The sequence below is a fragment of the Vitis riparia genome, chromosome 16 (genome assembly GCF_004353265.1).
Source record: "Vitis riparia cultivar Riparia Gloire de Montpellier isolate 1030 chromosome 16, EGFV_Vit.rip_1.0, whole genome shotgun sequence".
In the NCBI taxonomy this organism is placed as follows: domain Eukaryota; kingdom Viridiplantae; phylum Streptophyta; class Magnoliopsida; order Vitales; family Vitaceae; genus Vitis; species Vitis riparia.
The window spans coordinates 23,797,388-23,812,026 of NC_048446.1; the positions used below are offsets into that span (position 1 = coordinate 23,797,388).

The following is a 14,639-nucleotide window of genomic DNA, read 5'->3' on the forward strand; positions in this document are numbered from 1 at the left end:
TGCAACCAATTTAGTTTAACTCATGAACTATTTCAGTTACTGTAGCTACTCTAGAAACTTCCAATATACATGTATTTTCAAGAAAGAGTGTGGAATAAAGAAACTGAGGAAACCCTCTTTTTCGAGATATTTCTGTAACACTCTCTCTCAAATAAGTGGTAGATCTCTGCATTTTATCTACTGGAGGTTGCAAAAAGCATAAAAGAGTAGCTCAGGTGGCAATTGTTGGGGGGGGGGGGGGGGGGGGGTTCAAGTTTGCTTCCATACCAAAAAATAAAAAAAGATTTTTGGGAAAAAAAATGGTATGCTAGCTAGGACTGTATTAGTTGATGTACACATGGTTTATGCTTGTTGAATATAATGTATTTATAGTGTATAACATTTCCTTGTTAATATAGGATACATGTATGGTAGTTAGGACTCCTAGCCTTGTATATATATATATTTCTCAATTGTAAGTAGATTATTACATTAATGAGAATTAAGGTCTTTCTTCTTTCTCTCTCTCAACATGGTATCAGAGCCAAGGAAGAAAACCTAATTCTTTCCTGTTTCCCGTGTCATCAACTCCGGGAAACCTTCCGGTGACCGTGTTTCATTCCGGTCACCTTCCCCATCTCCCAATACTTTCCGGTCATTCGGATCGTCGACAGAAACTACTCACCGCCGGCGAACTTTTCCGGCGACGTATTTTTCCGACACCGACCATACCAGAAGGAGCGCCTGGAGGAGATCTACAACTTTTGTGAAGGCACCGGCACCAAAAAAGCATCCACGCGCCGCCCACGCGCATTTTCCGTCCGGCGGCTGCATCTCACGCGCCGGCGCGTGAGGGCGCGTGAGGGATTTTCCGGCGACGCGCCTCCTCCAGCAGCTTCGCCTGACGCCGACCAGCCTCCCTACCTCCCTGGTTCTCCCATCGAGCCCTGCACGTACCTCTTTTGGGGATTTTTGTCTCCGTCGGCCCTCCAAACAGTCTTTCCGGCGAAGCTCCGACTACTTTTTCTCCACTCCAATCCCTGCACGTGCCTTGGGAAGTGTTCTTCTACCTTTCTGGTGGTACCACGCCGCGATCTGAGGCCGTCTCCCTTTTTCGGTGGTGCCACGCCGCAATCTGAAGCCGTATTAGGGCTCTCTTCGATCCAAACATACTTCATTCTCCAGATAAGTAGATATGACTACTAAAAATTCCATTTTTTCCGCTGTTATATCTGGATCTCCTATGATTACTTCGGAGAAATTGGTTGGCAGTGACAATTATCTTTCCTGGTCTGCCTCTGTTGAACTTTGGTTTATGGGTCAAGGATATGAGGATCACTTGATTACACAGGAGGCAGATATCCCTGAGGTTGACCGCGTACAGTGGAGGAAGATAGATGCACAGTTATGTAGTGTATTATGGCAATCGGTTGATCCCAAGATTCTTCTTCATCTTCGGGCCTACAAAACTTGTTTTAAATTTTGGACTCAGGCCAAAGGATTATATACGAATGATATCCAGCGTCTTTATAAGGTGGCTTCTGCTATTGTCCATCTCAGCCAACAGGACTTGGATCTATCTACTTATATTGGCCAGATTGCCTCTCTTAAGGAGGAGTTCTTGACTGTGATGCCTCTTACTCCTGATGTTGGGGCTCAACAAACACAGCTTGACAAGTTCTTCATGGTTCTTACTCTTATTGGCCTCCGTCCGGATCTTGAGCCTGTCCGCGATCAGATTCTTGGTAGTTCATCAGTTCCGTCCTTGGATGATGTGTTTGCTCGCCTCCTCCGTATCTCCTCCACTCAGACTTTGCCATTTGATAGCACTTCAGATTCTTCTGTGTTAGTTTCTCAAACTAACTCTCGAGGAGGCCGTAGTGGTACCCGAGGTAGAGGTCAACGTCCTCATTGCACCTATTGCAATAAACTTGGCCACACTCGCGATCGTTGCTATCAGTTACATGGACGACCTCCTCGCACTGCCCATGTGGCCCAGTCCTCTGATTCTCCGCTGCCTCAAGCTCCGAGCTCTTCCGCATCTCAGGCTTCTGTTGCCTCTGTTGCCCAGCCTGGTAATGCCTCTGCCTGCCTTACCCACACATCTTCTCTTGGACCCTGGATTCTAGATTCTGGAGCTTCTGATCACTTATCTGGTAATAAGGATCTTTTCTCCTCTATTACTACTACCTCTGCTTTACCTAATGTTACCTTAGCTAATGGTTCTCAAACTGTGGCTAAAGGTATTGGTTTGGCCCTTCCTCTGCCTTCTCTACCTCTCACTTCTGTCCTTTATACTCCTGAATGTCCTTTTAATCTTATTTCCATCAGCAAAATCACTCGTACTCTTAATTGCTCTATTACCTTTTCTGATAAATTTGTGACCTTGCAGGACCGGAGTACGGGGAAGACGATTGGCATAGGACGTGAGTCTCAAGGCCTCTATCACCTCACCTCGGATTCATCTCCTGCAGTTTGCATTTCCACTGATGCTCCTCTCCTCATTCACAATCGTCTGGGCCACCCTAGTCTCTCCAAGTTCCAGAAGATGGTCCCTCGTTTTTCCACTTTATCGTCGCTTCCGTGTGAGTCATGTCAGCTTGGGAAACATACTCGTGTCTCGTTCCCAAAGCGTTTGAATAATCGGGCAAAGTCTCCTTTTGAGCTTGTCCACACTGATGTTTGGGGTCCTTGTCGGACTGCGTCTACTTTAGGATTTCAGTATTTTGTCACTTTCATTGATGATTATTCTCGATGTACTTGGTTATTTTTAATGAAAAATCGAGCTGAGTTATTCTCTATTTTCCAGAAATTTTATGCTGAAATCCAAACCCAGTTCAATATTTCTATTCGTGTGTTACGCAGTGACAATGCCAGGGAATATTTTTCAGCCCCATTTACTTCGTTTATGTCTCATCATGGGATTCTTCATCAGTCTTCTTGTGCTCATACTCCTCAACAAAATGGGGTAGCTGAACGCAAGAATCGACATCTTGTTGAGACAGCTCGTACTCTCCTCCTCCATAGCAATGTTCCTTTTCGTTTTTGGGGGACGCTGTTCTTACCGCTTGTTATTTGATTAATCGTATGCCCTCCTCTGTCTTACATGATCAGATTCCTCACTCCCTTCTCTTCCCTGACCAACCACTTTATTTCCTTCCTCCTCGTGTCTTTGGTTGTACTTGCTTTGTTCATATTCTCACTCCTGGACAGGACAAGCTTTCCGCCAAAGCCATGAAGTGTCTCTTCTTGGGATACTCCAGACTTCAGAAGGGTTATCGTTGTTATTCCCTTGAGACTCATCGATACTTTATCTCCGCTGATGTCACCTTCTTTGAGGACTCACCATTCTTTTCCACCACTTCTGAGTCTCTTCCTGTTTCTGAAGTCTTGCCTATTCCCATTGTCTCCCCACCTGATGCTATGCCTCCTCGACCACTTCAGGTTTATCATCGTCGCCCTCGTGTCGTTGCTCCTCTCCCTTTTGCTGAGGCACCTGCTGACTCACTTCCTATCCCTTCGGCTTCACCTACCCCGGCTCTGCCTTCTCCTAATGACTTACCCATTGCTGTTCGGAAAGGTACTCGCTCTACTCGTAATCCTCATCCTATTTACAATTTTTTGAGTTATCATCGATTATCTTCACCCTATTCTGCTTTTGTTTCTGCTATATCCTCTGTTTCTCTTCCAAAGAGCACCCATGAAGCTCTTTCCCATCCAGGCTGGCGACAGGCAATGGTGGATGAAATGGCTGCTCTGCACTCTAATGGCACTTGGGATCTTGTTGTTTTACCCTCGGGTAAATCTACCGTTGGCTGTCGTTGGGTCTACGCAGTTAAGGTTGGTCCTGATGGTCAGGTTGATCGCCTTAAGGCCCGCTTAGTTGCTAAAGGCTATACTCAGGTTTATGGTTCTGATTATGGTGACACATTCTCTCCGGTTGCCAAGATTGCTTCTGTCCGTCTGCTTCTCTCCATGGCTGCCATGTGTTCTTGGCCTCTTTATCAATTGGATATTAAAAATGCCTTCCTTCATGGTGATCTTGCCGAGGAAGTTTATATGGAGCAACCTCCTGGTTTTGTTGCTCAGGGGGAGTCTGGTTTAGTATGCAGGTTACGCCGTTCTCTATATGGCTTGAAACAATCTCCTCGAGCATGGTTTAGCCGTTTTAGTTCTGTTGTTCAAGAGTTTGGCATGCTTCGCAGTACAGCAGACCATTCAGTTTTCTATCATCATAACTCTTTGGGGCAGTGTATTTATCTGGTTGTTTATGTGGACGACATCGTCATTACAGGCAGTGATCAGGATGGTATTCAGAAACTAAAGCAACACCTTTTTACCCACTTTCAGACCAAAGACTTGGGGAAACTCAAGTATTTCTTGGGAATTGAGATAGCTCAATCCAGTTCTGCTGTGGTCCTTTCCCAAAGGAAGTATGCTTTAGACATCCTGGAAGAAACTGGTATGTTAGACTGTAAACCGGTAGACACACCTATGGATCCGAATGTCAAACTTGTACCAGGACAGGGGGAGCCTTTAGGAGACCCCGGGAGATATCGACGGCTCGTAGGTAAATTGAACTATCTCACCATTACTCGTCCAGACATTTCTTTTCCTGTGAGTGTTGTTAGTCAATTCCTACAGTCACCATGTGATAGCCATTGGGATGCTGTAATCCGCATTCTTCGATATATCAAAAGTACACCAGGCCAAGGTGTGTTGTACGAGAACAGAGGTCATACTCAGGTTGTTGGTTACACAGATGCAGATTGGGCTGGCTCACCCACAGATAGACGTTCCACTTCAGGGTACTGTGTTTTTATTGGAGGTAATCTAATATCTTGGAAGAGTAAGAAACAAGATGTAGTGGCCAGATCTAGCGCTGAAGCCGAGTATCGAGCTATGGCTTTGGCAACATGTGAACTCATATGGTTGAGACATCTTCTTCGAGAGTTGAGATTTGGAAAGGATGAACAGATGAAACTCATATGTGATAACCAGGCCGCATTACATATTGCATCCAATCCAGTCTTTCATGAAAGGACCAAACATATTGAAGTTGACTGTCATTTCATTAGAGAGAAGATCGCATCAGGATGTGTTGCTACAAGTTTTGTTAATTCAAATGATCAACTAGCTGACATCTTCACTAAAATCTCTCAGAGGTCTAGATTAAATATATTTGTAACAAGCTTGGTGCATATGACGTATATGCTCCAGCTTGAGGGGGAGTGTTGAATATAATGTATTTATAGTGTATAACATTTCCTTGTTAATATAGGATACATGTATGGTAGTTAGGACTCCTAGCCTTGTATATATATATATTTCTCAATTGTAAGTAGATTATTACATTAATGAGAATTAAGGTCTTTCTTCTTTCTCTCTCTCAACAATGCTCAACCTATTGATGATTGACCTTGATCTTGTTCAGTAGCTTATGCTGGTGACAGAAGGCTTTCTATTTTGTACACCATTGATTAAGGCGTAAATTGATCTAGGAGCTGTTTTAATAGGAATCAATAACATGAAACTATTGACGAATTTTTGTGAACATTGGGGGGTTGAACTTCTCAAACTTGTTATTTTGTATCCAAAGGAAGTGAAACCATATATTTCCATTTTCCATTAAAAAAATGAAGCATACTTTTTCTTCCTATGGCTTTTTTGAGGTTTATGCCTTGTGAAGACAATTTGCGGCACACTTGTATTCTCTTGCAGCCTATCAAACACCTAAAGTTATAAGCCGAATCATTTAAGTAAATTTTCATATTTTTCACTAATGTGATAATTGCTTCTTTTGGCTGCTATAAGTGAATTTATCTTGTAGTTTTAGTATATTTATCTAAGATGAGTAATAACTGAATCACAATATCCTTTATTTGCATCATTATAATTCATTTATGTTGTTGTGCAGTGTGATGAAGTATGTGACACAGGAAAGACTAACACACCGGTTGAGTTTCAGGTTATAAATATGTACTTTATCTTAATAATTTTTTAATTTTTTTTCCTTTTAGTGTTTATCCATACCTCTTGTTGGGTCCATTATATTTTACCAATTTAAGCTTTCCTGTATTGAAGCTTTAACATAGTGAACTTTTTCAAATTTGATTTAAATGTCTACTAGTGGTTGTCATGAGGTAGCAACCTTATAATTGATCCTTAGCCTGGGGATCCAAAATGAAAAGCCAGAAAGAGATACAAACAAAATAGATAGAAACTAAAAGTTGGGTCTTTTCATGGAAATGTCTTTTAAGAGCACAATCCTATTATGAGACAGGGAAATCTTGAATTCATCATGAAAGAACTTTAACTAATTAGAAACAAGTTAGATTTTGTAAAACATTCCAATGATTGCATCCTATAAATTATCTTATAGTAAAAGAATAAAAAAAGGTTTTGTTATTACAAAATTTTGCCATACAAAATAAAAGTATTGAAGAATCATTTTCCTACTCAAATTTTCAAATGTGAAATATGAAAGGAAAAAAAAAAAAAAAAAAGGAAGAAGTAGAAGCTTTTATGTAAGTGTTCTTCATGCAAATTTTGGTTGTTACATTTGGTAATTTTGATTGTTTTGTTGATATTTTCATTGTGTTGCAAAGTAATATTTTCCTTGCTTAATAATATCAAATATAATATAGGATGGATAATATGTATACACAAAAAACCTTTGAACCTCTTGAGGACAAATACTCTGTTAGCTCCCTAAAAGAGTTCATTTTTTTTTACTTCTATAGTTAATGCCTCGTTATGTTTCTTCTATCTTCAAATATCTGGTGAGATGATCATCTGATGCAAAAGATTAGCATATGAATATAAAAATGTTTTTTTTGCTAATTCAGCAATCTAGTTGTAAAGAAAGAATAGGAGAATCTCTAGAAGGTAAAGCTGAAGTGGTGGTAAAACCCATATTTATTATGTTGGTTTTGATGCTCATGGCTCTTATGAATTTGAAGTGATTTAAGATAACAATTTTTATGAAAATTGGACCCAGTCTATCATCATTCTATATAAGGTGCATGAAAATTGAACTCAGTGAGACTAATCAGAACATCACCTCTGAAAAAATGAAAAATACCAACCTTAGTAATATATAGAAGTGAATACAAATTGAACCAATCACAAAATAACTGCTTCTACAGATCTCCAAGATGGAAAATTCTTATAGGATCTAATAGGTTTTTGTATGGCGGAAAAAGACTATTGTTCCCAAGCTGTCTTTATCACTGCCACAAAACATTATAAATGTCTGCTGAACAATGTTGATTTCCAAAATCATAGTAGTTTTCATTAAGGATAGATATCCAAATGGTTTGGTTTTTGCCGTACAGTAGCTTGTATTATAAAACTCTATCTCTATAGCTTATTCTATTTCAATATAATCAATGTATTTGTTTTTTCATAGTTTCCATTTTTATTTTTATTTTATTTTAATTTTTTTCATACATACAAAATTGTTATATAAGGTGGGTGTATGTGTTTCTATTATATTATGTATTATATAGCATGTGAGTCCACCTTATATATGGTTCATTCCCACTTTAAAATGTTCTTATAGGAAACGTGAGAAGGAATTATGCTTTTTCAGGTCAATGGGTTAGATTTAGCCGAAATTGATGGTGGGGAAGTTGGAACTACAAACTTGCATTCTTCCAATGGCCCTGAGTTTGTTCTGCAGCTTCGTTTTTATGGTAATCAAGACAATGTTGCAACCAAAAGCCCTGGTAAGCAATACATAACTTATTATTCATTTTTTCTTTTAGAATAATATGTTATTTTCCCCTCTTTTTTTGCACTTACCTTTTTCATTTGTTTTTGTATGCTATAGATAACATCCATTAGATAAATTCCATTGTTGAACATCTTCTTAGTGATTAAAACTTCAAATTCCTATCAGGTTTAAGATCGTTTCAAGAAGCTAATGCACGCCTGAAGTGTGTTTATTTTCCCATTGTCGAGGTATGATAAATACCTTACATGACCTTTTTCTTCTAGACCATGTTAAAGTTTGAAACGTTATATTATAGGGTAAAGAGAATCTTGAAACGATTTTGGAAAAACTAGAAGCTGAAGGATGTGGGACTAATGAAAATTATGATACATTTAGTCGTGTATCTATTCGGAGACTCGGTCGTTTACTTCCAGACGCTCGTTGGGTAAGTTAGTACAATTTTCCTTTATGAGTTAATGAATGAGAGTTATTATTTGTAGTTTGTACTAAAAAATAATGGGAACCACCATTTTTCCATTTAGTGCAAAATATAATTCTGGTCGCTTATAATGTGTGAACTATGAAGTTCCATAATCAACAATAAGGATGTAGGTACAAACAACATTGAAATAAGATGTTCTAATTATCATAAGTTACATTGTTCTAGAACATAAACTACACATTGTGCCAAAGATATGTGCAACATGCTAGTTATGATAATTTGAGGTTAATAAATGTATTAAATAATAATTTTATAATCTTAAATTGTGAATAAAGGCCTTGTTTGGTAGATGTTTTCTAGAACAAATGTTTGTTTGAGAATCTGAAATATTTCTAATCTGTTTTGTATGTTTTAAAAATAATTTTTATATATAGTGTTTTATTTTTAATAATTCTCCATATTTGTATAATTATTGTTTAAAACAACCTTTAGCAAACTAGTGAAAACAATTTAAAACAATTAAAAGATGTTATCTAAAAACACCATGTTTTCTATTATCTTGTTGTCAAACATATTTTCTTATTTTTTTGTTCTGGAGATTCGAAAATTATCTTTAAAAATAGTTACCAAACTTCTTGGAAGTAAGACTAATCGATTATTTTTTTGTTGTTTATCACATCAAAACACAATTTATAACCTAATTCACTATTATAAAGTGGCTTGTACCTGATCAAAAATGGTTTTAATACAAACCACCCAAGTATTGTGGTTTTTAGGTGTCGTCCACTAGGATGGATTATTCTTGGTAATTAAGGTTTGAATGAGAGGAGAAGAAATAATTGCGATCAAGTGAAATTGATTTGACAATTTATGGTGAAACATCAAAATAACAATGGTTTCTAATTGAAAAGAACAATAAAATGTAAAATAAAAGAAAATTAATAGGAAATAAAATTATCGGAGTTAGAATTTTCTAGAAAACAATCTCTATGATGAATAGATGTTGAGATATATTTTTCATCAAGTTAGATTGAAAATCTACATTCTCATTTAAACCGATTTTTGATTTAGCCTTAGGTTTTGATCTAATTTCTCTTCAAATTAGGTTATTTAATCCAAGAGATTAATTCGAATCATATATTCAATTCATCTTAAATTATCTTCTAATGATTCACACAATGCAACTATTTAATCTCATCAAATCTAGCTTTAAAAATTTAATGAATCTATGTTGTTTGCATTGTAGTAGTCATCAAAGACAATTTGAAGAGAAAAATCCCCAAAATTCAATTAATCAATCAATTGGATCAAATTACCTTTGCAGTTAAAGCTCATTTCTCTAATTCACCATAGATTTTGCCTCTAGATCCTCATTTTTTCGAGAACAACGAGATTTAAACATTCATGCTCGGAGATTTGATCTCACAAGGCATGTTTGGTTAGTGAGAAAGTGAAGGAAAATGAAAGAAAATAGAAAATTCTATTAAGAGAGAAAATCTAGAAAATCCTACAATTAGAAGTGTCCAAAGGCTGACATGAGAAATTTAAGTTTCTATTTATAGATCAAGGTCAAGTGGACACTTGGCAATCTCTCATTGGTCTTCTAGAATTTTCCAAATTCACAAATCTGGAGTTTAGCATCAAACTCATGATTTCACATGAGCTTCAACCATTCGCATGAAAACTGTCATTTTCGCACGGTCATGTGAAATTTAGTGGAACAACAACAACATTAGAGAGCTTTTTGGACCATTTCGCATGACTATGCAAAATTTTTGCATATTCATATGAAATCAACTTACGCATCTTCCTTGGCTTGCAGTCGATTTTCCTCCTCTGGTCCATTTCGCACAATCATGCGAAATTTTCGTATGATTATGCGAATTTGCAACATTTGGTTTTTGAGCTCCTCTTTGTCATTTTTTCAATTTTCTTATTTTGACTACAAGTTAGCCACCTCTAATAAGCCCAAATCTTAGTCCAAACCAATTGCATTACTTCTTTTATTATGCATTTGGATAATCATCAACATTATTTGTTCTCCTCAATTTGATTCATCTCTTTTATCATCAATTTATCAAAATCATACCTTGAAATGACTCCAAATCTTCATAAACCTTGTTAGTAACTTTTGCAAGGGCAACAACATGTTAATTGAGTGTTTTAGATATAATTACTACTCAAAATATGCGAAACTCATGAGAATTATTATCTAAAATATGCTATTTTTGAGTAGTAATCAAAGACTTTGTTGGATCAAAGAATTTCTCATTTTAGGGATGCATTGAGGAAGACAGTATGACTTTGTTGTGGACATGAAAATGCAATTGCTTTGTGATTGGCTTGTCTTTAAGAATGTGCTTAAACGTAATGATTTCTCCTTAGGTTACCACAAAGAAAGAAACATAAAAATCAATATATTCAATATAATTTGGAATTCAATTTACATTTTTCTGCATCTAGTTTTTGTATGCTTTTACTACATCAATGTGCTAGGTGATTAACAACTACGAGTAATGTTGTCATTCCTATTTTACTACAGTCACGACTTCCGTTCATGGAACATAAGCTGAAAAAGGGAGATAAAGGCCAATTGTTGAAAAGATGTTGCCGGAGAGTAAAATGTTTTATTGGTAAAGTTATCATATTTATTTTTTCCTATAGACATGTGTACTGTGATCCTTTCCTTTTTTTTTTTCCATCATCAACCCTAGAAAACATTTTCATTGCAGATACTGATGCTGGTTTTAACCCTACACCTTCTAAGGTATGAGTTATTGTCTATGAAGGTGTCTTTTGAGTTCCACCTTTAAAATTTACCTTTATGATACCATGAACCTATCAATGTGTCTCAAAGTTATTCTTATGAGTTAGTGTTCACCTCCAAAACTTCTTAAAAAATGTTTTTGGTTGGCTTGTGTTTTCTGCTTAATACAACATACTTTATGTGAGGAACTTAATCGATTCTTATCAACTTGAGAGAAATCATATGGTTGAGTACTTAAAGATATGATGTTGTCAATCTTTCCAAAAACATTACCAAGTAGGTAAGTTAAAATGCTAAGGACGTTTATTTATTTATTTTTTAGGTAAAGGAATGTATATTAAAATTAGGAAAAGCAGCCAAGTACACCAACGTACACAGGATGTATATAATGAGCACCTAAAGCAAGCCCTCCTAAAAGAGCGCAAAGAACACTCTAACCTTCAGAAAAACCTCACCCATTCTACAAAATCAAACAAGGTTATTGAGTCTTCCCTTATATATATGCTAACCCAAGAAGAGAGATTACAAAGAAATGAAAGTTTTAACCATTGGTCATTGTGTTCTTTATCTTCAAAAGCTCTTTGATTTCATTCCCTCTAGATTGCCTAAAAAATGCAAAGACGAGCAACATTCTACACTTTTTTCCTTTTCATCCCAACAAAGGAGTCTTGCCAACTTAAGAGCAGCTAAAGGTGTTTATTATGAAGCAATTATTACCTCAAAAACAGCTAAAGGAGAGATAAGTGAAACTGAAGCATGGAGAAACTGAAGGTACTTGGCAATATAGCTTTAGTTGATGAAACTGAAGCAGAGGTAGACAGAAACTTGGAATCATGGAGAGATAATTCACAATCAAAATGTTTTATAAGTAAGATTAAAGGTAATTGTCATGAATGTGGCTTCACAATGATTTGTGGGACAAAGTGTTGGAAAGTAAAAGAGCAACATTTCTGTAAATGAGTCTCTAAAGTGCTCAAATTGAGGTGGATTATTGACATGACAAACGAGAATTAAAACAAAAATGAGTACATTCTGAAAAAAAAACTGGTGTTAGCCTTAGTTAGGAAGAAGATGTGAGAATTGGTTTGGGTGGTTTAGACAAGGGTGAGAAAGATACTCTTCAATGATTAGTAGGTTATTTTTGTACATGTCTTTTGACGCTTGTAATGTGATGTTTTGTGTGTATTGCCTATATGCATAGGATGGGTCCCCTGTTTGGTGTTTTTAATACATGTTCATGTTGTCTATAAATAAAAAATAAAAAAAATAAAAAAATAAAAAAAACCAAAAAGAAAAAGGATAGGATGAAGAATAGACAAAATGCAAGTTGAGGTTGTGAGAAAAGACTTTTAGGCATAACTCTTGTAATTGATCTTACAAAGTTGGGAAAAAGGTTGATTGAATTGGGCCTCTAATACATTAAAACTCCCTCAAGGCGTAGATATCTTCTTTGGGAGGTTGCATGATTACTCCCTTGCTTTGGGTACTGATGATATTATGATGTGGGTGGAAACAAAGATCAATGAATTTTTAGTTAAGTTCTTCTACTCCTCTTTGGCTAGTAGGAGAGAGGAGCCATTCCCTCATGGAACAATTTGGAACTCTTGGGCTCTTGTAAGAGTTGGCTTTTTTGCTTGGGCAAAGATTTTGACTTAGGATCAACTTAGAAAGAGGGGTTGGAAGATGTCTAATAGATGCTATATGAGCAAAGTAGAAGAAGAAACGGGTGATTATATTCACCTTCATTGTTCGAAAGCTTTCATTTTGTGGCAATTGATTTTTGCTCTATTTGATGTACAATGGGTGATGCACTCTTCACTGAAAAAGGCTTGGAAATAGAAGAGAAATAGGAGAGCCGTTGAGAATTGTGAAAGTTTGGACCAAACAATTAAAAGCCTTTTTTTTTGTATCTTTTTTGTTATTAGGTTAGATTGTACATCGGGGATAGATCTATGTTGATGTTAAATTTTGTGGACTGGTTAGGCTCTTTGTATGGTGCGATTGCTGGTTTTTGTGTATTCTTACCTTCTTGTTTTGTATAGGGCGTGTATACTTTTTTAATTTTTAATACAATCTATATTTGCCTATCAATAAAATAAAATAAAATAGAACTCCCTTGAGGCAAGCACACACCATTATGATTGGCTTAAGGAGCAGTACCTTCATCATCTTCTTTAGACACGCTGTTGTGTCCATCATATTGGTCTTCGGTTCTATTTTCTGTCATTTCAGTTGACTTTGGTTTTGTGTTGTTTACTTCCATTCTTCTTCTTTATTTTTTTTTTGTGGTGCTATTTATTTTTCTATTGGAGGATCTACTGTAGTGGCTTCAGCCATGCAGACAAAGAATTTCTATTGTCTTTCTTAAATTAAAGGAAAAAATTGTATTCATGATATTTTATTGTACCTTAGATGATTTAATGGTTTCGTTTTCCTACCTTTACACATTATTTTATGTACTGCTATTAAGCAATCATATGTATCTGTTTAATTAATTGTTTGAACAAGGAGCCACTTTTATTGATTGGAAGAGTTGTGGTAAATGGTGCATGTTTGATGTTGTGAACTTTCACTGAAGTTATTCAGAAAATTATTTTTTAGTTTGTTTTTCTTGTTTTATTTAATGGGGTTGATGGGATGCATTACTTTCAACAGACGGATTTAGCACACCATAATCCTTTTACCAAGGCTCTAAAGGACTTTGGTAATAAGCCACCTGAGAAAGGGAGAGGTAATGTGTCACTGTACATGTAAATTATATAATTCTTTAACTGGTTTATGTTAGTTGAGGATGATTATATTTTGAATATTCACAATTAAGCATTTTTTATTTTTTGTAGAGATAAATGTTGAAATCCTTAGAGATGGAAAGTCATTAACTATCTTGCAACTGGAAAAGGAGTATCTAGATTGGATTTCCCAGATGCATGATCTTTATGATGAAGAAATTGACTCTGGTGAGGACCAACCTGTCATTGTCGTTGGCTCTTTGAACAAAAAACAGCTTGGTATTTCTTCTGATGGTAAGCGCATGAACAACAGGTTCTGGGTATGTAAAGGTCCCTTTATTACATGGCATAGAAATTCAATTATCTGAGTCCTTTTTGTTCAATGCATATATAACTTGCAGTAGTAAGGGTCCATGAGATTATAAGAAGAAAAGGAAAATCTTGGAAACGTGGCCAGAAAATTAAGGTTCTTAAGGGAGCATGTCCAGGGTGTCACAAGAGCAATGTCTTTGCGACATTGGAATATATTCTGCTAGAAGGTTTTCAAGGAGATGCTGGTGGTAAGCAATCTGTCAATAACATTTAGAGGTGCACAGTATTTGATTGCGTTATATGTATAACTGCTGTTTAAATATTGGATTTAACATAAAAATACACTCTTGTTTAAGAGGTATTGACATAAAATAAGCATGTTCTTGCCCTCAAATTTGTCCTATCCTATATCTTGAGGATTATCCTAACATTTTCTTTTCTTTTTCATAGGAGAAGCTCGGCTAATATGCAGGTTCGTTATCTTGGCAATTTAGTTTGTTAAAAGTTATTTATTTATTGTTATGTTTAATTCATTAAATGTTTTCTCATGATTTATTATTTTGCCACCGGAAGGCCCTTGAGTCTTCCAGATGAGGATGGTTGTATCCTTGCAGTGGACGATGGGGCTGCTAGTTTTGACTGCCGTGGCTCTCTATCTTTACCCATTAGCGTGATTGATTCCGGAAAGGTTAG

General features: G+C 36.4%; 1 protein-coding gene across 3 annotated transcripts in view; it reads left to right on the forward strand.

The window, feature by feature from the left end:
- LOC117933728 (structural maintenance of chromosomes flexible hinge domain-containing protein GMI1) overlaps positions 1–14,639 on the forward strand; it is a 37,913-nt gene that overhangs the window by 8,264 nt on the left and 15,010 nt on the right. For 2 of the 3 annotated variants that reach the window (XM_034855241.1, XM_034855244.1), the window contains exons 12-22: positions 5,897–5,947; positions 7,574–7,709; positions 7,883–7,944; positions 8,013–8,141; positions 10,681–10,771; positions 10,871–10,905; positions 13,561–13,636; positions 13,746–13,928; positions 14,036–14,194; positions 14,397–14,418; positions 14,520–14,634. In XM_034855241.1, the coding sequence (XP_034711132.1) occupies positions 5,897–5,947; positions 7,574–7,709; positions 7,883–7,944; positions 8,013–8,141; positions 10,681–10,771; positions 10,871–10,905; positions 13,561–13,636; positions 13,746–13,928; positions 14,036–14,194; positions 14,397–14,418; positions 14,520–14,634 (1,059 nt within the window). The remainder of the gene's footprint in view (positions 1–5,896; positions 5,948–7,573; positions 7,710–7,882; positions 7,945–8,012; positions 8,142–10,680; positions 10,772–10,870; positions 10,906–13,560; positions 13,637–13,745; positions 13,929–14,035; positions 14,195–14,396; positions 14,419–14,519; positions 14,635–14,639) is intronic. The other variant, XM_034855245.1, reaches the window with a different exon arrangement.